General features: G+C 46.7%; 1 protein-coding gene across 1 annotated transcript in view; it reads right to left on the bottom strand.

Moving 5' to 3' along the window:
• The window catches only part of LOC141077916 (otogelin-like), a 280,958-nt gene that overhangs the window by 117,065 nt on the left and 142,615 nt on the right, over positions 1–21,278 (bottom strand). The window contains exon 22 of the mRNA XM_073564686.1: positions 17,941–17,957. Coding sequence (XP_073420787.1) covers positions 17,941–17,957 — 17 coding nt within the window. The remainder of the gene's footprint in view (positions 1–17,940; positions 17,958–21,278) is intronic.

The raw sequence follows: 21,278 nt of genomic DNA, 5'->3' as shown, positions 1-21,278 counted from the left end.
GTATGTCATCTCCCCCTGTATATATTATATACCTGTGTGTCATCTCCCCCTGTATATAGTACTAGCTGAAGAGCCCGGCGCTGCCCGGGCATAGTAACTAACTGTGGTTAGTTATAGCAAATTATAATTATCCTCCATCCCATAGTCCCATGCCCATATACCCATCATACATATCCACGATCCCATAGGCTCGTTCCCATATACCCATCATACATATCCTCCATCCCATAGTCGAGTGCCCATATACCCATCACATATTCTCCATCCCATAGTCCCATGCCCATATACCCATCACACATCCTCCATCCCATAGTCCCATGCCCATATACCCATCACACATCCTCCATCCCATAGTCCCGTGCCCATATAACCATCATACATATTTGCCATTCCATAGTCGAGTGCCCATATACCCATCACACATCCTTCATCTCATAGTCCCATGCCCATATACCCATCATACATATCCTTCATCCCATAGTCTCATGCCCATATACCCATCATACATATCCGCCATCCCATACTCCCGTGCCCATATACCCGTCATACATATCCACGATCCCATGGGCCTGTGCCCATATACCCATCATACATATCCTCCATCCCATAGTCGAGTGCCCATATACCCATCACACATCCTCCATCCCATAGTCACATGCCTATATACCCATCATACATATCCTCCATCCCATAGTCTCGTACCCATATACCCATCATACTTATCCGCCATCCCATAGTCCCGTGCCCATATACCCGTCATACATATCCTCCATCCCATAGTCCAGTGCCCATATACCCATCATACATATCCGCCATCCCATAGTTACGTGCCCATATACCCATCATACATATCCTCCATCCCATAGTCTCTTGCCCATATACCCGTCTTACATATCTTCCATCCCATAGTCCCATGCCCATATACCCGTCATACATATCCTCCATCCCATAGTACCATGCCCATATTACATATCCGCCATCCCATAGTCCCGTGCCCATATACCCGTCATACATATCCATCATTCCATAGTCCGTGCCCATATACCCATCATACATATCCTCCATCCCATAGGTCCGTGCACATATACCCATCATACATATCCGCCATCCCATAGTCCAGTGCCCATATACCCGTCATACATATCCTCCATCCCATAGTCCCATGCCCATATACCCGTCATACATATCCTCCATCCCATAGTCCAGTGCCCATATACCCGTCATACATATCCTTCATCCCATAGTACCATGCCCATATACATATCCGCCATCCCATAGTCCCGTGCCCATATACCCGTCATACATATCCTTCATCCCATAGTCCGTGCCCATATACCCATCATACATATCCTCCATCCCATAGGCCCGTGCACATATACCCATCATACATATCCTTCATCCCATAGTCCGTGCCCATATACCCATCATACATATCCTCCATCCCATAGGCCCGTGCACATATACCCATCATACATATCCTTCATCCCATAGGCCCGTGCACATATACCCATCATACATATTCACCATCTCATAGTCCCATGCCCATATACCCGTCATATATATCCTCCATCCCATAGTCCTGTGCCCATATACCCATCACACATCCTCCATCCCATAGTCAACCATTATGACATCATAATGAGCGGCGGAGCTTGCAACCTATGATGACATCAGCGTCGCCATGGCAACCATTGTGACATCATAATGCGGGGCGGGGCTTGATGCGCACACACTTTCCCCCCAGTATGTAGATAGGGGCAAAATTGTTTGGTGAATTGGAACGCGCGGGGTTAAAATTTCGCCTCACAACATAGCTTAGGACGCTCTCGGGGTCCAGACGTGTGACTGTGCCAAATTTTGTGGCTGTAGCTGCGACGGTGCGGATGCCTATCCCGGACATACACACATACATACATACACACACTTAAGCTTTATATAATAGATATACCTGTATGTCATATCTGTAATGTAAAATGTCTGTAAGATCTGTATGTTAAAGTATGATGTTTCTAGAACTTTCTAGAATCTCCCATTGCTACACATCAAGGAGACGAGCCTGTCATGTAGCTGCAATCCCCCCTCCCTTACAGCCCCCTCCTTGTGCCCATTATCAGCTCTGTGCTTGCTGGAAACCTGAAACCGTCCATTTCCTCTCGAAGAACCGCTAGGGGGAAGAGGTCTCTTTGTTGAAAACACAGGCTGTATGCCAGTATATGGGAAGTATTAAAACAAGTCATTTTGTAAAAACCATACGCAGCAGAGATATAAAGCCCACATTTCTGCGAAGGCAGCTTATTAATTCCTAATTTTCACAGTTATAACCTCTCCAGAAACTGATATATGGATTGCTCCCAAATGGAGGGTCCTAAGTATAGCATGCTTGGTGTCTTCGGATTCTATTCGGTAAATCACAATGATGCCCTATGTGTGGTAGTACGGGCTTTTCTCATTTAGATATAGTTATTCTAAGTTTTGTAGCCAAATCCTAACTTGGAGAGAGGGAGGTTGGACCTCTCCAGACCGCCCATTTCATGAGGTCACAGACCCAAGTCTATAGTTATCCCCTAGCAAGTTCCAGTCAGTTCAGCTGAGGTCCTCATGCCAGAGAGACATGCCGATGAGTGGGGACGTTTGGTTAAGCACCCCTCAGCCACATGGTCTGCCTGATACCAACTACGCACAGGTGAGTGTTATTCTCTGTTCTTTCATCCACTTTGTTTTATATTTGTATTTGTACATATGTAATGTCTCAACTTTATAGCAACTTTTATCTGTATAATCACTGCCCTTTTGGGAATAAATCGTAAAATTATCAGTTTGTCTCCTTGCTCTAAGAAACGAACTATGCGCCTCTTTTAGATAATCGCTACTGATTTCAGGAGTTTGCCACTGACCCTCTTAATTTAACTCTGTGAATTAAGAAAAGTGTGGATGGTGGCAGCGTGGTGTGTGCGATTGATTAGGCTAGTTGGCAGGACAGAACGGTCTTATATTGCTAAAGGGGGGCTGCGGCCACAGCATTGATAATTCCCTTACTGCGGTAGCGTAATTGTCCGTGCACCACAAGCAGCCCGTCCGGCGACTAATTATCCTAGGTGCAGTTCCATGACTGACCTGAGGGTAAGGGGGGCTGCGAGTTCCAAAGTGGAACTAAGAAAGTGGGATATACATAAATCCCTGCAGTTCTTGGAAGGTTGTTAGCAGTGGTGGGGCATCCAAAATAACCCCCTGCGGTAAATTGTTAGAACAAGGTTAGCTTGCTGCATTTTTGTCACATGATGCCAGTGGTGGGATAACTAAGATAAGCCCCCACTGTGACTGTGATAGCCGTGTGCCGGCAGTGTGTCGCGTCCCTCCGTCCGCTGATACACCCGTGTCAGTGGTGGGATTGTGACATATTGGTGACACAGGGTCCGCTCTCCATCGCCTTTTGGTGGCAGTGGGACCCCCGCTCGTCACATATTGGTGTCAGAGCGGTGGGATAATCCTAGAGCATTAGTGATTTGGTTTGAGCAATCATTCCTCTCACTAAAAACCTGCATGGTTCCTGCGCGAATCCTGCGTCATAGGTTTTGGAGAACAGACTCAGTGGTTACTAGTCCTGAGACATTTGTGTGTACGTGCGAGTATTCCCTCCCTCCTCTCTGTTTTTCTTTTCTATCTTTTATTTGGCAACCATGGCTACGCAGGGAGAATCTTATTATAAGCAGCTCAATAAGGACACCCTGAGGTCCCTGTGCACGTCAAAGCAGATTGACGTCGCCGACAAGACCAAAGCCCAGTTGGTCACAGCTCTAGTGCAATGGGATGAGAGCCAGGGCGCAGAAGGCAGCGCCAGTGCCGATGGTGCAGCCGCAGGGGTCCAGATGGTGCAGTCCGCCAGCCGGGAAGTCCCGGACCCCTATCTGCAATTGGCACTACAGCAATTCCCTGCCGAAGACCATGTGGGACGTCTGCAGCTGATCCAGCTATACCGGCAGGAGGCCCAATCCGAGCGCCAGGCGCAGAGGGCCCATGAACTGGAGCTGCTCCAGCGGGGGTGGAATGCCCCCACAGCTCGAAGCAGTGAGCCCAGCAGCGTCCAGAGTCCTAAACCCCGGCCAGAGCATTTTCCCGTGATGGAAAAGGACAGGGACTTGGACACGTTTCTGCGCGTCTTTGAGAAAGCCTGCAGACAGTACCAGCTGGATAAGGTCCAATGGGCCAGGTACTTGACTCCAGGGCTAAAAGGCAAAGCTCTGGAGGCGTTTGCTTCTCTTCTGCCACAAGCCGATGGTGACTATGACGCCATAAAGCAGGCTCTGATCGCCAAATACCGGCTGACACCTGAGGTATACCGAAAGAAGTTCCGGAACCTCCAACGTGGCCCACACGATAGCTATAGTGATGTGGTGCAAGGACTCAGGACCCACTTTGACCAGTGGATCCATGGACTGTCAGTGAACACCTTTGAGCAGCTACGGGACCTGATGATCAAAGACCAGTTCCTGCATCTCTGCCCAGCTGAGGTCCGACAGTTCATCCTGGACCGCGAACCACCGAATGCGGACAAAGCGGCGCAGATCGCCGACAACTATGAGGCCAACAGGAAGCCAGAGACGCGGAGGCCAGTCACCACCAGCTGGAGAGGGGGTAACCCTGCAACCAACCCCAGTGCCCCAGCTAGCCGTCCCTCCGGAGGCCCTGTCCCTGTTGCCAACACCAGGCCTACTACTGACAGTCGCCTGTGTTTCCACTGCAAGTGGCCTGGCCACCTCAGTTACACCTGTGCGGGAAAGGCCGAAGAACCCCCCCAGCCAAGGCCTCTGGGCCCAACACCTCTGTTCTTTTGGTGGGAGGTGTGGTTGGGAGGATTGACGACAACGTTCAACCTGTCCAGGTGGGGGCCCGTCTTGCTGCAGGCCTCAAGGACACCGGGGCTGAACGAACCCTCATCCGTCCTGGACTGGCAGCCCCTGAAGAGTTTGTTGAGGGGAAAACCCTGACTGTCACCGGGATTGGAGGCACCCGTTGTCCCTTGCCAGTGGCCCGGGTTTTTCTTGATTGGGGTGCTGGAAGCGGGTTGAGGGAGGTGGGAGTGTCTGAAAACCTGCCTACTGATGTTCTATTGGGGACTGACTTGGGGAGGATGGTTGCATACTACGTCCCTGACACCCTTCCCCAAACTGATAATAAGGGTAACGTTAACCCTGATGATGATGATGATGAGGGGAAACTGAATGTGTTACCTGCTAATGCCTTCATGAGTAATGATGCAACTAACCACCATTCTTTCCACAGGTATGATGCTGATGGTGATGTGAATGTACCAAAGCAATCTGATAACCATTCTTTTCCTAGGAATGGTGATACTGATGATGATGATATATCTGTGCCGACTGAACCTGTTAACCCTTTCTTTGAAACGGTAGACGTGTCCACAGGTACTGAAGTGCTCAACCCCGTCACTCTGCGGAGTGAGACGGCTGAGGAACCCCTGGCAGGAGCAAGCAACGGTGCTCAAGGAAATGGGGAGGTGCATGGGGACCATGAGGAAGGTAATGCCATGCAACTGACCAGTGCCACCGAGGAAGGTAACTGGCCCATAAGTAGCACTGCTCCTGAAGTGTTGGGGATAGACGGGGAGGTAGGGCCCATGGCAGCGCCGATTGGTGGGTCTGTAGAAATCCCCAGGGAGACAGCATACATAGCAGCTGTCACACGCAGTCAGAGTGCCCAGATCGCAGGTAGCGCCCTGTCTTCTGGACCCTCTTCTGCTACAGGAGAGACTGAACCAGAGGTGACCCCAAAGCCGGTTTCAGAGGGTCCCAGTAAGGAAGGAACCCTGACGTCACTTCTGGCAGCCTTCAGCAAGGAGTTCCAGGCTGCTCTGCACTCAGATGCCAGCCAGGAGAAATTGAGACACCTCGCCGAGACGCCCAACTCCGAGCCTGATAAGGAGAGGGTGTTCTGGGAACGAAGAAGGTTGTACCGGGAGACAGTACCCGGAGATCCTCAAAAGGAGTGGTTGAGGGAAAGACAGCTAGTCGTCCCCCTACAGTTCAGAACTGAGTTGTTGCGGATTGCCCATGAGATTCCACTCGCTGGACACTTGGGGATCAGCAAAACAAAGGCACGGCTGTCTCAACACTTTTATTGGCCCAAGATGGGGACAAATGTCACGAACTACTGCCGCTCCTGTAACACCTGCCAAAAAGTGGGTAAGGCGGGGCCTGCTCTTAAGGCGCCCCTTATTCCTTTGCCGGTGATAGAGGAGCCTTTCCAGAGAATCACGGTGGACTTTGTAGGCCCGCTGGCCGTCCCCAGCAGCTCTGGAAAGCGATATATTCTCACCGTGGTAGACTACGCTACCCAGTACCCAGAGGCAGTAGCTCTGTCTTCAACCAGGGCAGATAAGGTGGCTGACGTACTGGTGACCATCTTTTCAAGGGTAGGATTTCCCAGGGAGATGCTTACCGATCAAGGAACCCAATTCATGTCTCGCCTAATGGAGGCTCTCTGTGAGAAAATGCAGGTGAAGCACCTGGTATCCAGTGCGTATCACCCACAGACTAATGGTTTGTGTGAACGCTTCAACGGTACCCTCAAACAGATGCTGGTTGAGACCCAAGGGAGCGACTTGCAGCGGTACCTCCCACACCTGCTGTTCGCTTACAGAGAAGTTCCGCAGGCCTCGACCGGGTTCTCCCCCTTCGAGCTCCTGTATGGCAGGCGAGTCCGGGGACCCCTTGGGTTGATAAGAGAATCCTGGGAAGATGAGCCAAACCCCACAGAAGTGTCCATCGTGGATTATGTCATGCGCTTCCATGACAAGATGCAGACCTTGACGCAGTTGGTGCATGACAACATGACGCAGGCTCAGGCTGATCAGAAGCACTGGTACGACCAGAATGCCCGGGAGCGGACCTACCAGGTGGGTCAAAAGGTGTGGGTGCTGGTCCCCGTACCAACGGATAAGCTTCAGGCAGCCTGGGAAGGCCCATACGTCGTCCACCAACAGCTCAACCTGGTTACCTACGTGGTCACGCTTGACCATGCTCGGGGTAGGCGCAAGGCCTTTCACGTCAACAAGCTGAAGGCGCACCACGAACGTGAAGCTTGCGTCTTACCGGTCTGCAACCTGCCCGAGGATGGGGAGGAAGATTCCCTCCTGGACATGCTGGCCCAAGCCAAGGCCGAGGGGTCCATTGAGGACATGGAGATAAGTGGTTTGCTAACCGTATCCCAGCGGTCGCAGTTGGTGGAAACCCTGGAACCCTTTCGGGCCGTGTTCACCAACCGACCTGGGAGGACGGAGTTAGCGGTTCATGAGGTGGACATCGGGAATCACGCCCCACTACGGCGAACACCTTATCGCATCTCTGAGGCGGTGCAACAAGTCATGCGCCAAGAGATCGATGAGATGTTAAGGCTGAGGGTGATTCGACAGTCAAAAAGCGCGTGGGCTTCACCTGTAGACCTCGTGCCTAAAAAGGATTGAACCACCCGGTTCTGCGTGGACTACAGGGGGCTCAACGCCATCACATCTTCTGATGCCCACCCGATGCCGCGCATCAAGGATCTGCTTGAGCGGTTGGCGAACGCAAGGTACATATCCATCATGGATTTGAGTCGGGGATACTGGCAGATCCCCGAGCCCTGAGGCGCAGGAGAAATCCGCCTTTATCACCCCCTTTGGACTGTACGAGTCTACAGTCATGCCCTTCGGCATGAAAAATGCCCCTGCCACTTTCCAGCGGATGGTCAACCACCTGCTTCGGGGACTGGAGGAGTACGCAGTGGCGTAATTAGACGACATCGCCATCTTCAGTTCCACCTGGGAGGAACACCTTCTGCATCTCCAGGAGGTGCTCAAGCGTCTTCACCAGGCAGGCCTGACTATCAAGCCGGGAAAGTGCCAGATGGGCATGAGCGAGGTCCACTACCTGGGGCACCGGGTAGGCGGGGGTTCCATGAGTCCGGAGCCAGAAAAGGTGGAAGCAATCGCGTCCTGGCCCACCCCCAGGACCAAGAAACAGGTGAAGTCCTTCTTGGGCACTGCGGGGTACTATAGGCGGTTTGTTCAGGACTATAGCGCCCTTGCAAAACCCTTGACTGACCTCACCAAGCAGAGGCTACCCCAAACAGTCAACTGGACAGATGACTGTGAGGCGGCTTTCCAAGCTTTGAAAGCATCCCTGTGCAGCTCTCCACTGTTGAGAGCAGTCGACAGCAGTCGCCCGTTTCTGGTACAGACCGACGCCAGCGAGTTTGGCCTCGGTGCTGTGCTCAGCCAGGTCGACTCGGGGAACCAGGAGCACCCCGTGTTGTACCTGAGCCGGAAACTTTTGCCGACGGAAGTGGCATACTCCACCATCGAGAAGGAGTGCCTGGCCATGGCGTGGGCACTGCAACGTTTGCAGCCCTACCTGTACGGGCGCACCTTCATGGTGGTAACTGACCACAACCCTCTGAGCTGGTTGCAGTGTCTGGAACCAATGGAAGGTTGCTCCGATGGAGCCTTGCACTTCAACAGTATGACTTTATTGTACAACACAAAAAGGGCAGTGAACATGGTAATGCGGATGGGTTGTCCCGCTGGGGCGAACCCGCTGAGGTGCGCATGGCCGATTACCGAGAGGTAATGCCTCCTGTTGTGAGTTCATTTTCCCCTTCACCTTTTGATGTCTGATGAACTCCCTCTGCTGGTGAAGAGAGGTAGTGAAATTGATTGGGATGGGAAGAACCTGTTATCTGAACAGGCGGAGTGTGATTGGACATCTGGAATTTCTGAGTGGATATAAGGCAGCCGACGCCCTGCTGGGTTTGCTGGTGATCCTTTCTGCTCTGAGCTCTGGCATCCAGTTTTAGTTCCTGTCTACTAAAAGCTAAGTTTTTGCCCTACTATTATTCCATGAGATTTTGTCTGGTTTCCATAGTGTTTGCATTCAGCCAGTCCTAGTTGGGACTGGCTGAATTCCATTTTTGTCTCTGATCAGTTGATCTCTTTGCTCTGTTTTCAGAATATACCTGAGTGCTGATATAGTGATTTTGAAGTCTGACATTTTTGTAGGGTTTTTTGCGTATTGCAGCCAGCATCTTTTCTGTCCTGTCCTATCTAGTTAGTTGGGCCCCATCGTTTGCTCAGCCTGTTTTTCTGTCTGTGTTTGTGTTTTCATCTGTTTTTCACCGACAGTACATGTTGGGGGCTGTCTATTGCTTTGGGGTCTGCTCTGGGGCAGTTTAGATTTCCCCTTTCTTTCTTTAGGCTTATGTAGTTCTCCGGCTGTGACGAGGGGTCTAGGGCACCGTAGGAACCCCCCACGGCTACTGTTAGTTGTGGTGAATAGGATCAGGGGTCTGCAATCCGATAGCTGCAAACCTTTCCAGTTTTCTTGACTTAGCTTGTATTTTTGTTTTCTCCTCCTCCGGTGATTCATTCATAACAGCCTCCGTAGCGCCCTCTAAAGGGGGAGGTGTAATGTAAAATGTCTGTAAGATCTGTATGTTAAAGTATGATGTTTCTAGAACTTTCTAGAATCTCCTATTGCTACACATCAAGGACACGAGCCTGTCATGTAGCTGCAATCCCCCCTCCCTTACAGCCCCCTCCTTGTGCCCCTTATCAGCTCTGTGCTTGCTGGTAACCTGAAACTGTCCATTTCCTCTCGAAGAACCGCTAGGGGGAAAAGGTCTCTTTGTTGAAAACACAGGCTGTATGCCAGTATATGGGAAGTATTAAAACAAGTCATATTGTAAAAACTATACGCAGCAGAGATATAAAATCCACATTTCTGCGAAGGCAGCTTATTAATTCCTAATTTTCACAGTTATAACCGCTCCAGAAACTGATATATGGATTGCTCCCAAATGGAGGGTCCTAAGTATTAGATGCTTGGTGTCTTCGGATTCTATTCGGTAAATCACAAACAATAATGCGCTATGTGTGGTGGTACGGGCTTTTCTCGTTTAGATAGTTATTTTAAGTTTTGTAGTCAAATCCTAACTTGGAGAGAGGGAGGTTGGACCTCTCCAGACCGTCCATTTCATGAGGTCACAGACCCAAGTCTTTATTTATAACCTAGCAAGTTCCAGTCAGTTCAGCTGAGTTCCTCATTCCAGAGAGACATGCCGATGAGTGGGGACGTTTGGTTAAGCACCCCTCAGCTACATGGTCTGCCTGATACCAACTACGCACATGTGAGTGTTATTCTCTGTTCTTTCATCCACTTTGTTTTATATTTGTATTTGTACATATGTAATGTCTCAACTTTATAGCAACTTTTATCTGTATAATCACTGCCCTTTTGGGAATAAATCGTAAAATTATCAGTTTGTCTCCATGCTCCAAGAAACGAACTATGCGCCTCTTTTAATCGCTACTGATTTCAGGGGTTTGCCACGGACCCTCTTAATTTAACTCTGTTAATTAAGAAAAGCATGGATGGTGGCAGCGTGGTGTATGCGATTGATAAGGCTAGTTGGCAGGCCAGAAGGGTCTTTTATTGCTAAAGGGGGGGCGCTGTGGCCACAGCATTGATAATTCCCTTACTGCGGTAGCCTAATTGTCCGTGCACAACAAGCAGCCCGTCCGGCGACTAATTATCCTAGGTGCAGGTGCCGGAGAGCTGTGAGTTCCAAAGTGGAACTGAGAAAGTGGGATATACATAAATCCCTGCAGTTCTTGGAAGGTTGTTAGCAGTGGTGGGGCATACAAAATAACCCACCTGCGGAAATTGTTAGAGCAAGGTTAGCTTGCTGCATTCTTGTCACGTGATGCCAGTGGTGGGATAACTAAGATAAGCCCTCACTGTGCCTGTGATAGCCGTGTGCCGGCAGTGTGTCGCGTCCCTCCGTCCGCTGATACACTTGTGTCAGTGGTGGGATTGTGACATATTGGTGACACAGGGTCCGCTGTCCGTCGCGTTTTGGTGGCAGCGGGACCCCCGTTCGTCACAATATCCCCTGTATATAGAATATACCTGCATGTCATCTCCCCCTGTATATATTATATACCTGTGTGTCATCTCCTCCTGTATATGGTATATACCTGTATGTCATCTCCTGTATATAGTATATACCTGTGTGTCATCTCCTCCTGTATATAGTATACCTGTATGTCATCTCCCCCTGTATATGGTATATACCTACCTGTATGTCATCTCCCCCTGTATATGGTATATACCTGTATGTCATATCCCCTGTATATAGTATATACCTGTATATCATCTCCTGTATATAGTATATACCTGTGTGTCATCTCCTCCTGTATATAGTATATACTTGTATGTCATCTCCCCCTGTATATGGTATATACCTGCATGTCATATCCCCTGTATATAGTATATACCTGTATGTCATCTCCCCCTGTATATAGTATATACTTGTATTTCATCTCCCCCTGTATATAGTATATACCTGTATGTCATCACCCCCTGTATATAGTATATACCTGTATGTCATCTCCCCCTGTATATAGTATATACTTGTATGTCATCTCCCCCTGTATATAGTGTATAACTGTATGTCATCTCCCCCTGTATATAGTATATACTTGAATGTCATCTCCTCCTGTATATAGTATATACCTGTGTCATCTCCCCTGTATATAGTATATACCTGTGTGTCATCGTCTCCTGTATATGGTATATACCTCTGTGTCATATCCCCTGTATATAGTATACTAGCTGAAGAGCCCGGGCATAGTAACTAACTGTGGTTAGTTATAACAAATTATAATTATCCTCCATCCCATAGTCCCGTGCCCATATACCCATCATACATATTCTCCATCCCATAGTCGAGTGCCCATATACCCATCATACATATCCTCCATCCCATAGTCGAGTGCCCATATACCCATCATACATATCCTCCATCCCATAGTCCCGTGCCCATATACCCATCATACATATCCTCCATGTCATAGTCCCGTGCCCATATACCCATCATACATATCCTCCATGTCATAGTTCCGTGCCCATATACCCATCATACATATCCTCCATCCCATAGTCCAGTGACCATATACCCATCACACATCCTCCATCCCATAGGCCTGTGCCCATATACCCATCATACATATCCTCCATGCCATAGTCCCGTGCCCATATACCCATCATACATATCCTCCATCCCATAGTCCCGTGCCCATATACCCATCATACATATCCTCCATCCCATAGTCCCGTGCCCATATACCCGTCATACATATCCTCCATCCCATAGTCCCGTGCCCATATACCCATCATACACATCCTCCATCCCATAGGCCTGTGCCCATATACCCGTCATACATATTCTCCATCCCATAGTCCCGTGCCCATATACCCATCATACATATCCTCCATCCCATAGTCCAGTGACCATATACCCATCACACATATCCTCCATCCCATAGTCCCGTGCCCATATACCCATCATACACATCCTCCATCCCATAGTCCAGTGCCCATATACCCATCATACATATCCTCCATCCCATAGGCCTGTGCCCATATACCCATCATACATATCCTCCATCCCATAGTCCCGTGCCCATATACCCATCATACATATCCTCCATCCCATAGGCCTGTGCCCATATACCCATCACACATATCCTCCATCCCATAGTCCCGTGCCCATATACCCATCATACACATCCTCCATCCCATAGTCCAGTGCCCATATACCCATCATACATATCCTCCATCCCATAGGCCTGTGCCCATATACCCATCACACATATCCTCCATCCCATAGTCCCGTGCCCATATACCCATCATACATATCCTCCATCCCATAGGCCTGTGCCCATATACCCATCACACATATCCTCCATCCCATAGTCCCGTGCCCATATACCCATCATACATATCCTCCATCCCATAGGCCTGTGCCCATATACCCATCATACACATCCTCCATCCCATAGTCCAGTGCCCATATACCCATCATACATATCCTCCATCCCATAGTCCCGTGCCCATATACCCATCATACATATCCTCCATCCCATAGGCCTGTGCCCATATACCCGTCATACATATTCTCCATCCCATAGTCCCGTGCCCATATACCCATCATACATATTCTCCATCCCACAGTCCAGTGACCATATACCCATCACACATCCTCCATCTCATAGTCAACCATTATGACATCATAATGAGCGGCGGGGCTTGCAATCTATCATGACATCAGCGTCGCCATGGCAACCATTGTGACATCATAATGAGGGGCGGGGCTTGATACGCACACACTGTTTCCCCATTATGTAGATAGGGGCATTATGACATCATAATGAGGGGCGGGGCTTGACACACACACACTTTTTCCCCAGTATGTAGATAGGGGCAAAATTGTTTGGTGAATTGGAATGCGCGGGGTTAAAATTTTGCCTCACAACATAGCTTAGGACGCTCTCGAGGTCCAGACGTGTGACTGTGCCAAATTTTGTGGCTGTAGCTGCGACGGGGCGGATGCCTATACCGGACATACACACACACACACACATGCATACACACATACATACACACTTTGAGCTTTATATATTAGATACCTGTGTGTCATCTCCTCCTGTATATAGTATATACCTGTATGTCATCTCCTCCTGTATATACTATATACCTGTATGTCATCTCCCCTGTATATAGTATATACCTGTGTCATCTCCTCCTGTATATAGTATATACCTGTATGTCATCTCCTCCTGTATATAGTATATACCTGTATGTCATCTCCCCTGTATATAGTATATACCTGTGTCATCTCCTCCTGTATATAGAATATACCTGTGTCATCTCCTCCTGTATATAGTATATACCTGTATGTCATCTCCTCCTGTATATAGTATATACCTGTATGTCATCTCCCCTGTATATAGTATATACCTGTATGTCATCTCCCCTGTATATAGTATATACCTGTGTCATCTCCTCCTGTATATAGAATATACCTGTGTCATCTCCTCCTGTATATAGTATATACCTGTATGTCATCTCCTCCTGTATATAGTATACACCTGTGTGTCATCTCCTCCTGTATATAGTATATACCTGTATGTCATCTCCCCCTGTATATAGTATATACCTGTATGTCATCTCCTCCTGTATATAGTATACACCTGTGTGTCATCTCCTCCTGTATATAGTATATACCTGTATGTCATCTCCCCCTGTATATAGTATATACCTGTATGTCATCTCCTCCTGTATATAGTATATACCTGTATGTCATCTCCTCCTGTATATACTATATACCTGTATGTCATCTCCCCTGTATATAGTATATACCTGTGTCATCTCCTCCTGTATATAGAATATACCTGTGTCATCTCCTCCTGTATATAGTATACACCTGTGTGTCATCTCCTCCTGTATATAGTATATACCTGTATGTCATCTCCCCCTGTATATAGTATATACCTGTATGTCATCTCCCCCTGTATACAGTATATACCTGTATGTCATCTCCTCCTGTATATAGTATACACCTGTGTGTCATCTCCTCCTGTATATAGTATATACCTGTATGTCATCTCCCCCTGTATATAGTATATAACTGTGTGTCATCTCCCCCTGTATATACTATATACCGGTATGCACAATACTTGGGAGATGTTCCAGCAACTTCGACCAAAGGATGGTTAAAATCAAAAGACTTTATTCCAAAAAAATTTTTTAAAAGCAGAATAGATGCATAAAAAACATATGGTTCACCAATGTGACAGACGCTTACGCGTTTCGGACTAGAGGGTCCTTACTCATAGCTTAACCATCCTTTGGTCGAAGTTGCTGGAACATCTCCCAAGTATTGTGCCTACAAGATTTTCCGGAATCCAAGTTCCCTGCACCGCCCAGGATTGATTGCATTCCTCCAGACTTCGCATTTGCTACTGTTTGGTGAGCTGACAAAATTTTTTTTTCCTTAGTATATACCTGTATGTCATCTCCTCCTGTATATAGAATATACCTGTATGTCATCTCCCACTGTATACAGTATATACCTGTATGTCATCTCCCCCTGTATATATTATATACCTGTGTGTCATCTCCCCCTGTATATGGTATATACCTGTATGTCATGTCCCCCTGTATATAGTATATACCTGTATGTCATCTCCTCCTGTATATAGTATATACCTGTATGTCATATCCCTGTATATAGAATATACCTGTATGTCATGTCCCCCTGTATATGGTATATACCTGTATGTCATGTCCCCCTGTATATAGTATATACCTGTATGTCATCTCCTCCTGTATATAGTATATACCTGTATGTCATATCCCTGTATATAGTATATACCTGTATGTCATGTCCCCCTGTATATGGTATATACCTGTATGTCATGTCCCCCTGTATATAGTATATACTTGTGTGCCATCTCCCCCTGTATATAGTATATACCTGTGTCATCTCCCCTGTATATAGTATATACTTGTATGTCATCTCCCCTGTATATAGTGTATACCTGTATGTCATCTCCCCCTGTATATAGTAAATACCTGTATGTCATCTCCTCCTGTATATAGTATATACCTGTGTCATCTCCTCCTGTATATAGTATATACCTGTATGTCATCTCCTCCTGTATATAGTATATACCTGTATGTCATCTCCCCCTGTATATACTATATACCGGTATGCCATCTCGCCTGTATATAGTATATACCTGTATGTCACCTCCTCCTGTATATAGTATATACCTGTATGTCATCTCTCCTGTATATAGTATATACCTGTATGTCATCTCCTCCTGTATATAGTATATACTTGTATGTCATCTATAAGTATATACCTGTGTGTCACCTCCCCCTGTATATAGTATATACCTGTGTCTCAACTCCTCTTGTATATAGTATATACCTGTGTGTCATCTCCTCCTGTATATAGTATATACTTGTATGTCATATCCCCTGTATATAATATATACCTGTATGTCATCTCCCCCTGTATATAGTATATAATTGTATGTCATCTCCCCCTGTATATAGTATATACCTGTATGTCATCTCTCTCTGTATATAGTATATACCTGTATGTCATCTCCCCTGTATATAGTATATACCTGTATGACATCTCCCCCTGTGTATAGTATATACTTGTATGTCATCTCCCCCTGTATATAGTATATACCTGTATGTCATCTCCCCCTGTATACAGTATATACCTGTATGTCATCTCTCTCTGTATATAGTATATACCTGTATGTCATCTCCCCCTGTATATAGTATATACCTGTATGTCATCTCTCTCTGTATATAGTATATACCTGTATGTCATCTCCCCCTGTATATAGTATATACCTGTATGTCATCTCCCCCTCTCGTTCATGGGAGAATGCGACGTATCAACAGACAACCCTGGCACAATAACACCACTAAAAAGCTCCGGCAAGTGTCCAGGATTGCAGAACGGCGCTGGAAGAAAACAAATTCGCAAGATGACTTCACCACATTCAAACAGGCAACACTCGATTTCAAATCTGCCCTCACCTCTGCTAAACAGGCCTACTTCACAACCCTCGTATCTTCCCTATCTTACAACCCAAAAGTTATTCAAAACTTTTAACTCCCTCCTCCGCCCACCACTGCCTCCTCCAACCTCCCTCATCTCTGCCGAAGACTTTGCCACACACTTCAAAAACAAGATAGACCAAACAAGGCAAGTATTCATCACTCAACCACCACAACCCCTTTGTATACCAGACCAATGCCCAAACCCCATAACCTCACTCTCCAACATCACTGAAACTTAATCGCCTCTTCTCCAAATCGCACCTCACAACCTGTGCACTTGACCCCATCCCATCCCACCTCCTCCCCAACCTCACCACCACACTTATCCCATCCCTAACCCACGTCTTCAACCTATCACTAACGTCCTGTACCTTCCCTTCTGCTTTCAAGCATGCCACAATCACGCCTATCCATAAAAAGCCAACCCAAGACCCAACCGCTATGTCCAGCTAACACCCAATATCGTTGCTCCCATTCGCTTCCAAACTCCTGGAACAGCACGTCCACGCTGAACTTTCCTCCCACCTATCATCTAACTCGCTCTTTGACAATCTACAATCTGGTTTCCGCCCCATCACTCCACTGAGACAGCCCTGACCAAAATTACTAACGACCTACTTACAGCCAAATCAAATGGACAATACTCTATACTCCTGCTTCTAGACCTGTCCGCTGCATTTGACACAGTTGACCACTGCCTCCTACTACAGATCCTCTCCTCCTTTGGCATCAAAGGCCTTGCCCTATCCTGGATCTCCTCATACCTTTCCAACCGCACATTCAGCGTCTCCCACTCCCACAACGCCTCCTCATCCCACCCTCTCTCTGTTGGAGTCCCCCAAGGCTCTGTTTTAGGGCCCCTACTCTTCTCAATCTATACACTTGGTCTGGGGCAACTCATAAAGTCCCACGGATTCCACTACCACCTTTATGCTGATGACACTCAGATCTACCTCTCTGGCCCAGACGTCACCTCTCTGCTGTCCAGAATCCCAGAGTGCCTATCCTCCTTCTTCTCTCGCTTCGTCAAACTCAATGTAGACAAATCTGAACTCATCATCTTTCCTCCATCTCACAGATCTTCTTTACCTGACCTAGCTATAACAATTAATGACATCACACTTTCCCCAGTACCAGAAGTCCGCTGCCTCGGAGTAACCTTTGACTCTGCCCTGTCCTTCAAACCGCACATCCAAGCTCTGTCTACCTCCTGTCGCCTCCAGCTCAAAAATATTTCCAGAATCCGTCCTTTCCTCAACCCTCAATCTACGAAAATGCTTGTGCATGCCCTCATCATCTCCCGCCTCGACTACTGCAACATCCTTTTCTGTGGTCTCCCTGCTAACACCCTCGCACCTCTCCAGTCCATCCTTAACTCTGCCGCCTGACTAATTCATCTCTCTCCTCGCTACTCCTCCTCTCTGCAAATCTCTTCACTGGCTCCCATTCCCTCAGCGTATCCAGTTCAAATGACTAATTCTGACCTACAAGGCCATCTATAACCTGTCTCCACCATATGTCTCTGAACTAATCTCCCGATACCTTCCCTCATGTAATCTCCAGTCCTCCCAAGACCTCCTTCTCTCCTCCACACTTATTTGCTCCTCACCCAACAGCCTCCAAGACTTCTCCCAAATAGCCCCTATTCTCTGGAATTCTTTGCCCCAACAAGTCCGACTATCAACCACATTTGGATCCTTCAGACGGAACCTGAAAACCCACCTCTTCAAGAAAGCCTACAGCCTGCAATGACCCCGCTACCGCCTTCTCTCTCACCACTACCAGTGATATCACCTCAACCAACACCGGAAATGCTGCAACCCACCAACCTACTGTCTCCTTCCCCACCATCCTGTAGCATGTAAGCCTGAAAGGGCAGGGTCCTCTCTCCCCTCTGTACCAGGCTGTCATTGTTAGTTTACTGTAAGTGATATCTGTAATTTGTATGTAACCCCTTCTCATGTACAGCACCATGGAATCAGTGGTGCTATATAAATAAATAAATAAATAATAATAATAATAATAATAATAAATAATCTCCCCCTGTATACAGTATATACCTGTATGTCATCTCCCCTGTATATACCTGTATGTCATCTCCTCCTGTATATATAATATACCTGTATGTCATCTCCCCCTGTATATAGTATATACCTGTATGTCATCTCCCCCTGTATATAGTATGTACCTGTGTGTCATCTCCTCCTGTATTTAGTGTATACCTGTGTGTCATCTCCTCCTGTATATAGTATATACCTACCTGTATGTCATCTCCCCCTGTATATGGTATATACCTGTATGTCATATCACCTGAATATAGTATATACCTGTATATCATCTCCCCCTGTATATAGTATATACTTGTATTTAATCTCCCCCTGTATATAGTATATACCTGTGTGTCATCTCCTCCTGTATATAGTATATACCTGTGTCATCTCCCCCTGTATATAGTATATACTTGTATTTCATCTCCCCCTGTATATAGTATATACCTGTATGTCATCTCCCCAGTATATAGTGTATACCTGTGTGTCATCTCCTCCTGTATATGGTATATACCTGTGTGTCATATCCCCTGTATATAGTATATACCTGTGTGTCATCTCCTCCTGTATATAGTATATACGTGTGTCATCTCCGCCTGTATATAGTATATACCTGTGTCATCTCCTCCTGTATATAGTATATACCTGTTTGTCATCTCCTCCTGTATATAGTATATACCTGTGTCATCTCCTCCTGTATACAGTATATACCTGTGTCATCTCCCCTGTATATAGTATATACCTGTGTCATCTCCCCTGTATATGGTATATACCTGTGTGTCATATCCCCTGTATATAGTATATACCTGTGTGTCATCTCCTCCTGTATATAGTATATACGTGTGTCATCTCCGCCTGTATATAGTATATACCTGTGTCATCTCCTCCTGTATATAGTATATACCTGTTTGTCATCTCCTCCTGTATATAGTATATACCTGTGTCATCTCCTCCTGTATACAGTATATACCTGTGTCATCTCCCCTGTATACAGTATATACCTGTGTCATCTCCCTCTGTATATCGTATATACCTGTGTGTCATCTCCGCCTGTATATAGTATATACCTGTGTCATCTCCTCCTGTATATAGTATATACCTGTTTGTCATCTCCTCCTGTATATAGTATATACCTGTGTCATCTCCTCCTGTATACAGTATATACCTGTGTCATCTCCCCTGTATACAGTATATACCTGTGTCATCTCCCTCTGTATATCGTATATACCTGTATGTCATCTCCTCCTGTATATACCTGTGTGTCATCTCCTCCTGTATATAGTATATACCTGTATGTCATCTCCTCCTGTATATAGTATACAGTTGTGGCCAAAAGTATTGACACCCCTGCAATTCTGTCAGATAATACTCTTCCTGAAAATGATTGCAAACACAAATTCTTTGTTATTATTATCTTCATTTAATTTGTCTTAAATGAAAAAACACAAAAAGAATTGTCCTAAAGCCAAATTGGATATAATTCCACACCAAACATAAAAAAGAGGGTAGACAAAAGTATTGGCACTGTTCGAAAAATCATGTGATGCTTCTCTAATTTGTGTAATTAACAGCACCTGTAACTTACCTGTGGCACCTAACAGGTGTTGGCAATCACTAAATCACACTTGCAGCCAGTTGACATGGATTAAAGTTGACTCAACCTCTGTCCTGTGTCCTTGTGTGTACCACATTGAGCATGGAGAAAAGAAAGAAGACCAAAGAACTGTCTGAGGACTTGAGAAACCAAATTGTGAGGAAGCATGAGCAATCTCAAGACTACAAGTCCATCTCCAAAGACCTGAATGTTCCTGTGTCTACCGTGCGCAGTGTCATCAAGAAGTGTAAAGCCCATGGCACTGTGGCTAACCTCCCTAGATGTGGACGGAAAAGGAAAATTGACAAGAGATTTCAACGCAAGATTGTGCGGATGTTGGATAAAGAACCTCGACTAACATCCAAACAAGTTCAAGCTGCCCTGCAGTCCGAGGGTACAACAGTGTCAACCCGTACTATCCATCGACGTCTGAATGAAAAGGGACTGTATGGTGGGAGACCCAGGAAGACCCCACTTCTTACACCGAGACATGAAAAAGCCAGGCTGGAGTTTGCCAAAACTTACCTGAAAAAGCCTAAAACGTTTTGGAAGAATGTTCTCTGGTCAGATGAGACAAAAGTAAAGCTTTTTGGGCAACGGCATCAACATAGAGTTTACAGGAGAAAAAAAAAAAAGAGGCATTCAAAGAAAAGAACACGGTCCCTACAGTCAAACATGGCGGAGGTTCCCTGATGTTTTGGGGTTGCTTTGCTGCCTCGGGCACTGGACTGCTTGACCGTGTGCATGGCATTATGAAGTCTGAAGACTACCAACAAATTTTGCAGCATAATGTAGGGCCCAGTGTGAGAAAGCTGGGTCTCCCTCAGAGGTCATGGGTCTTCCAGCAGGACAATGACCCAAAACACACTTCAAAAAGCACTAGAAACTGGTTTGAGAGAAAGCACTGGAGACTTGTAAGGTGGCCAGCAATGAGCCCAGACCTGAATCCCATAGAACACCTGTGGAGAGATCTAAAAATGGCAGTTTGGAGAAGGCACCCTTCAAATATCAGGGACCTGGAGCAGTTTGCCAAAGAAGAATGGTCTAAAATCCCAGCAGAGCATTGTAAGAAACTCATTGATGGTTACCGGAAGCGGTTGGTCGCAGTTATTTTGGCTAAAGGTTGTGCAACCAAGTATTAGGCTGAGGGTG

This window comes from Dendrobates tinctorius, unplaced genomic scaffold (assembly GCF_039654945.1).
Source record: "Dendrobates tinctorius isolate UK_male_01 unplaced genomic scaffold, ASM3965494v1 ptg000473l, whole genome shotgun sequence".
Classification (NCBI taxonomy): Eukaryota; Metazoa; Chordata; class Amphibia; order Anura; family Dendrobatidae; genus Dendrobates; species Dendrobates tinctorius.
Note: the sequence above shows the minus strand (reverse complement) of the source record. Positions and strands in the feature narration are given on the sequence as shown.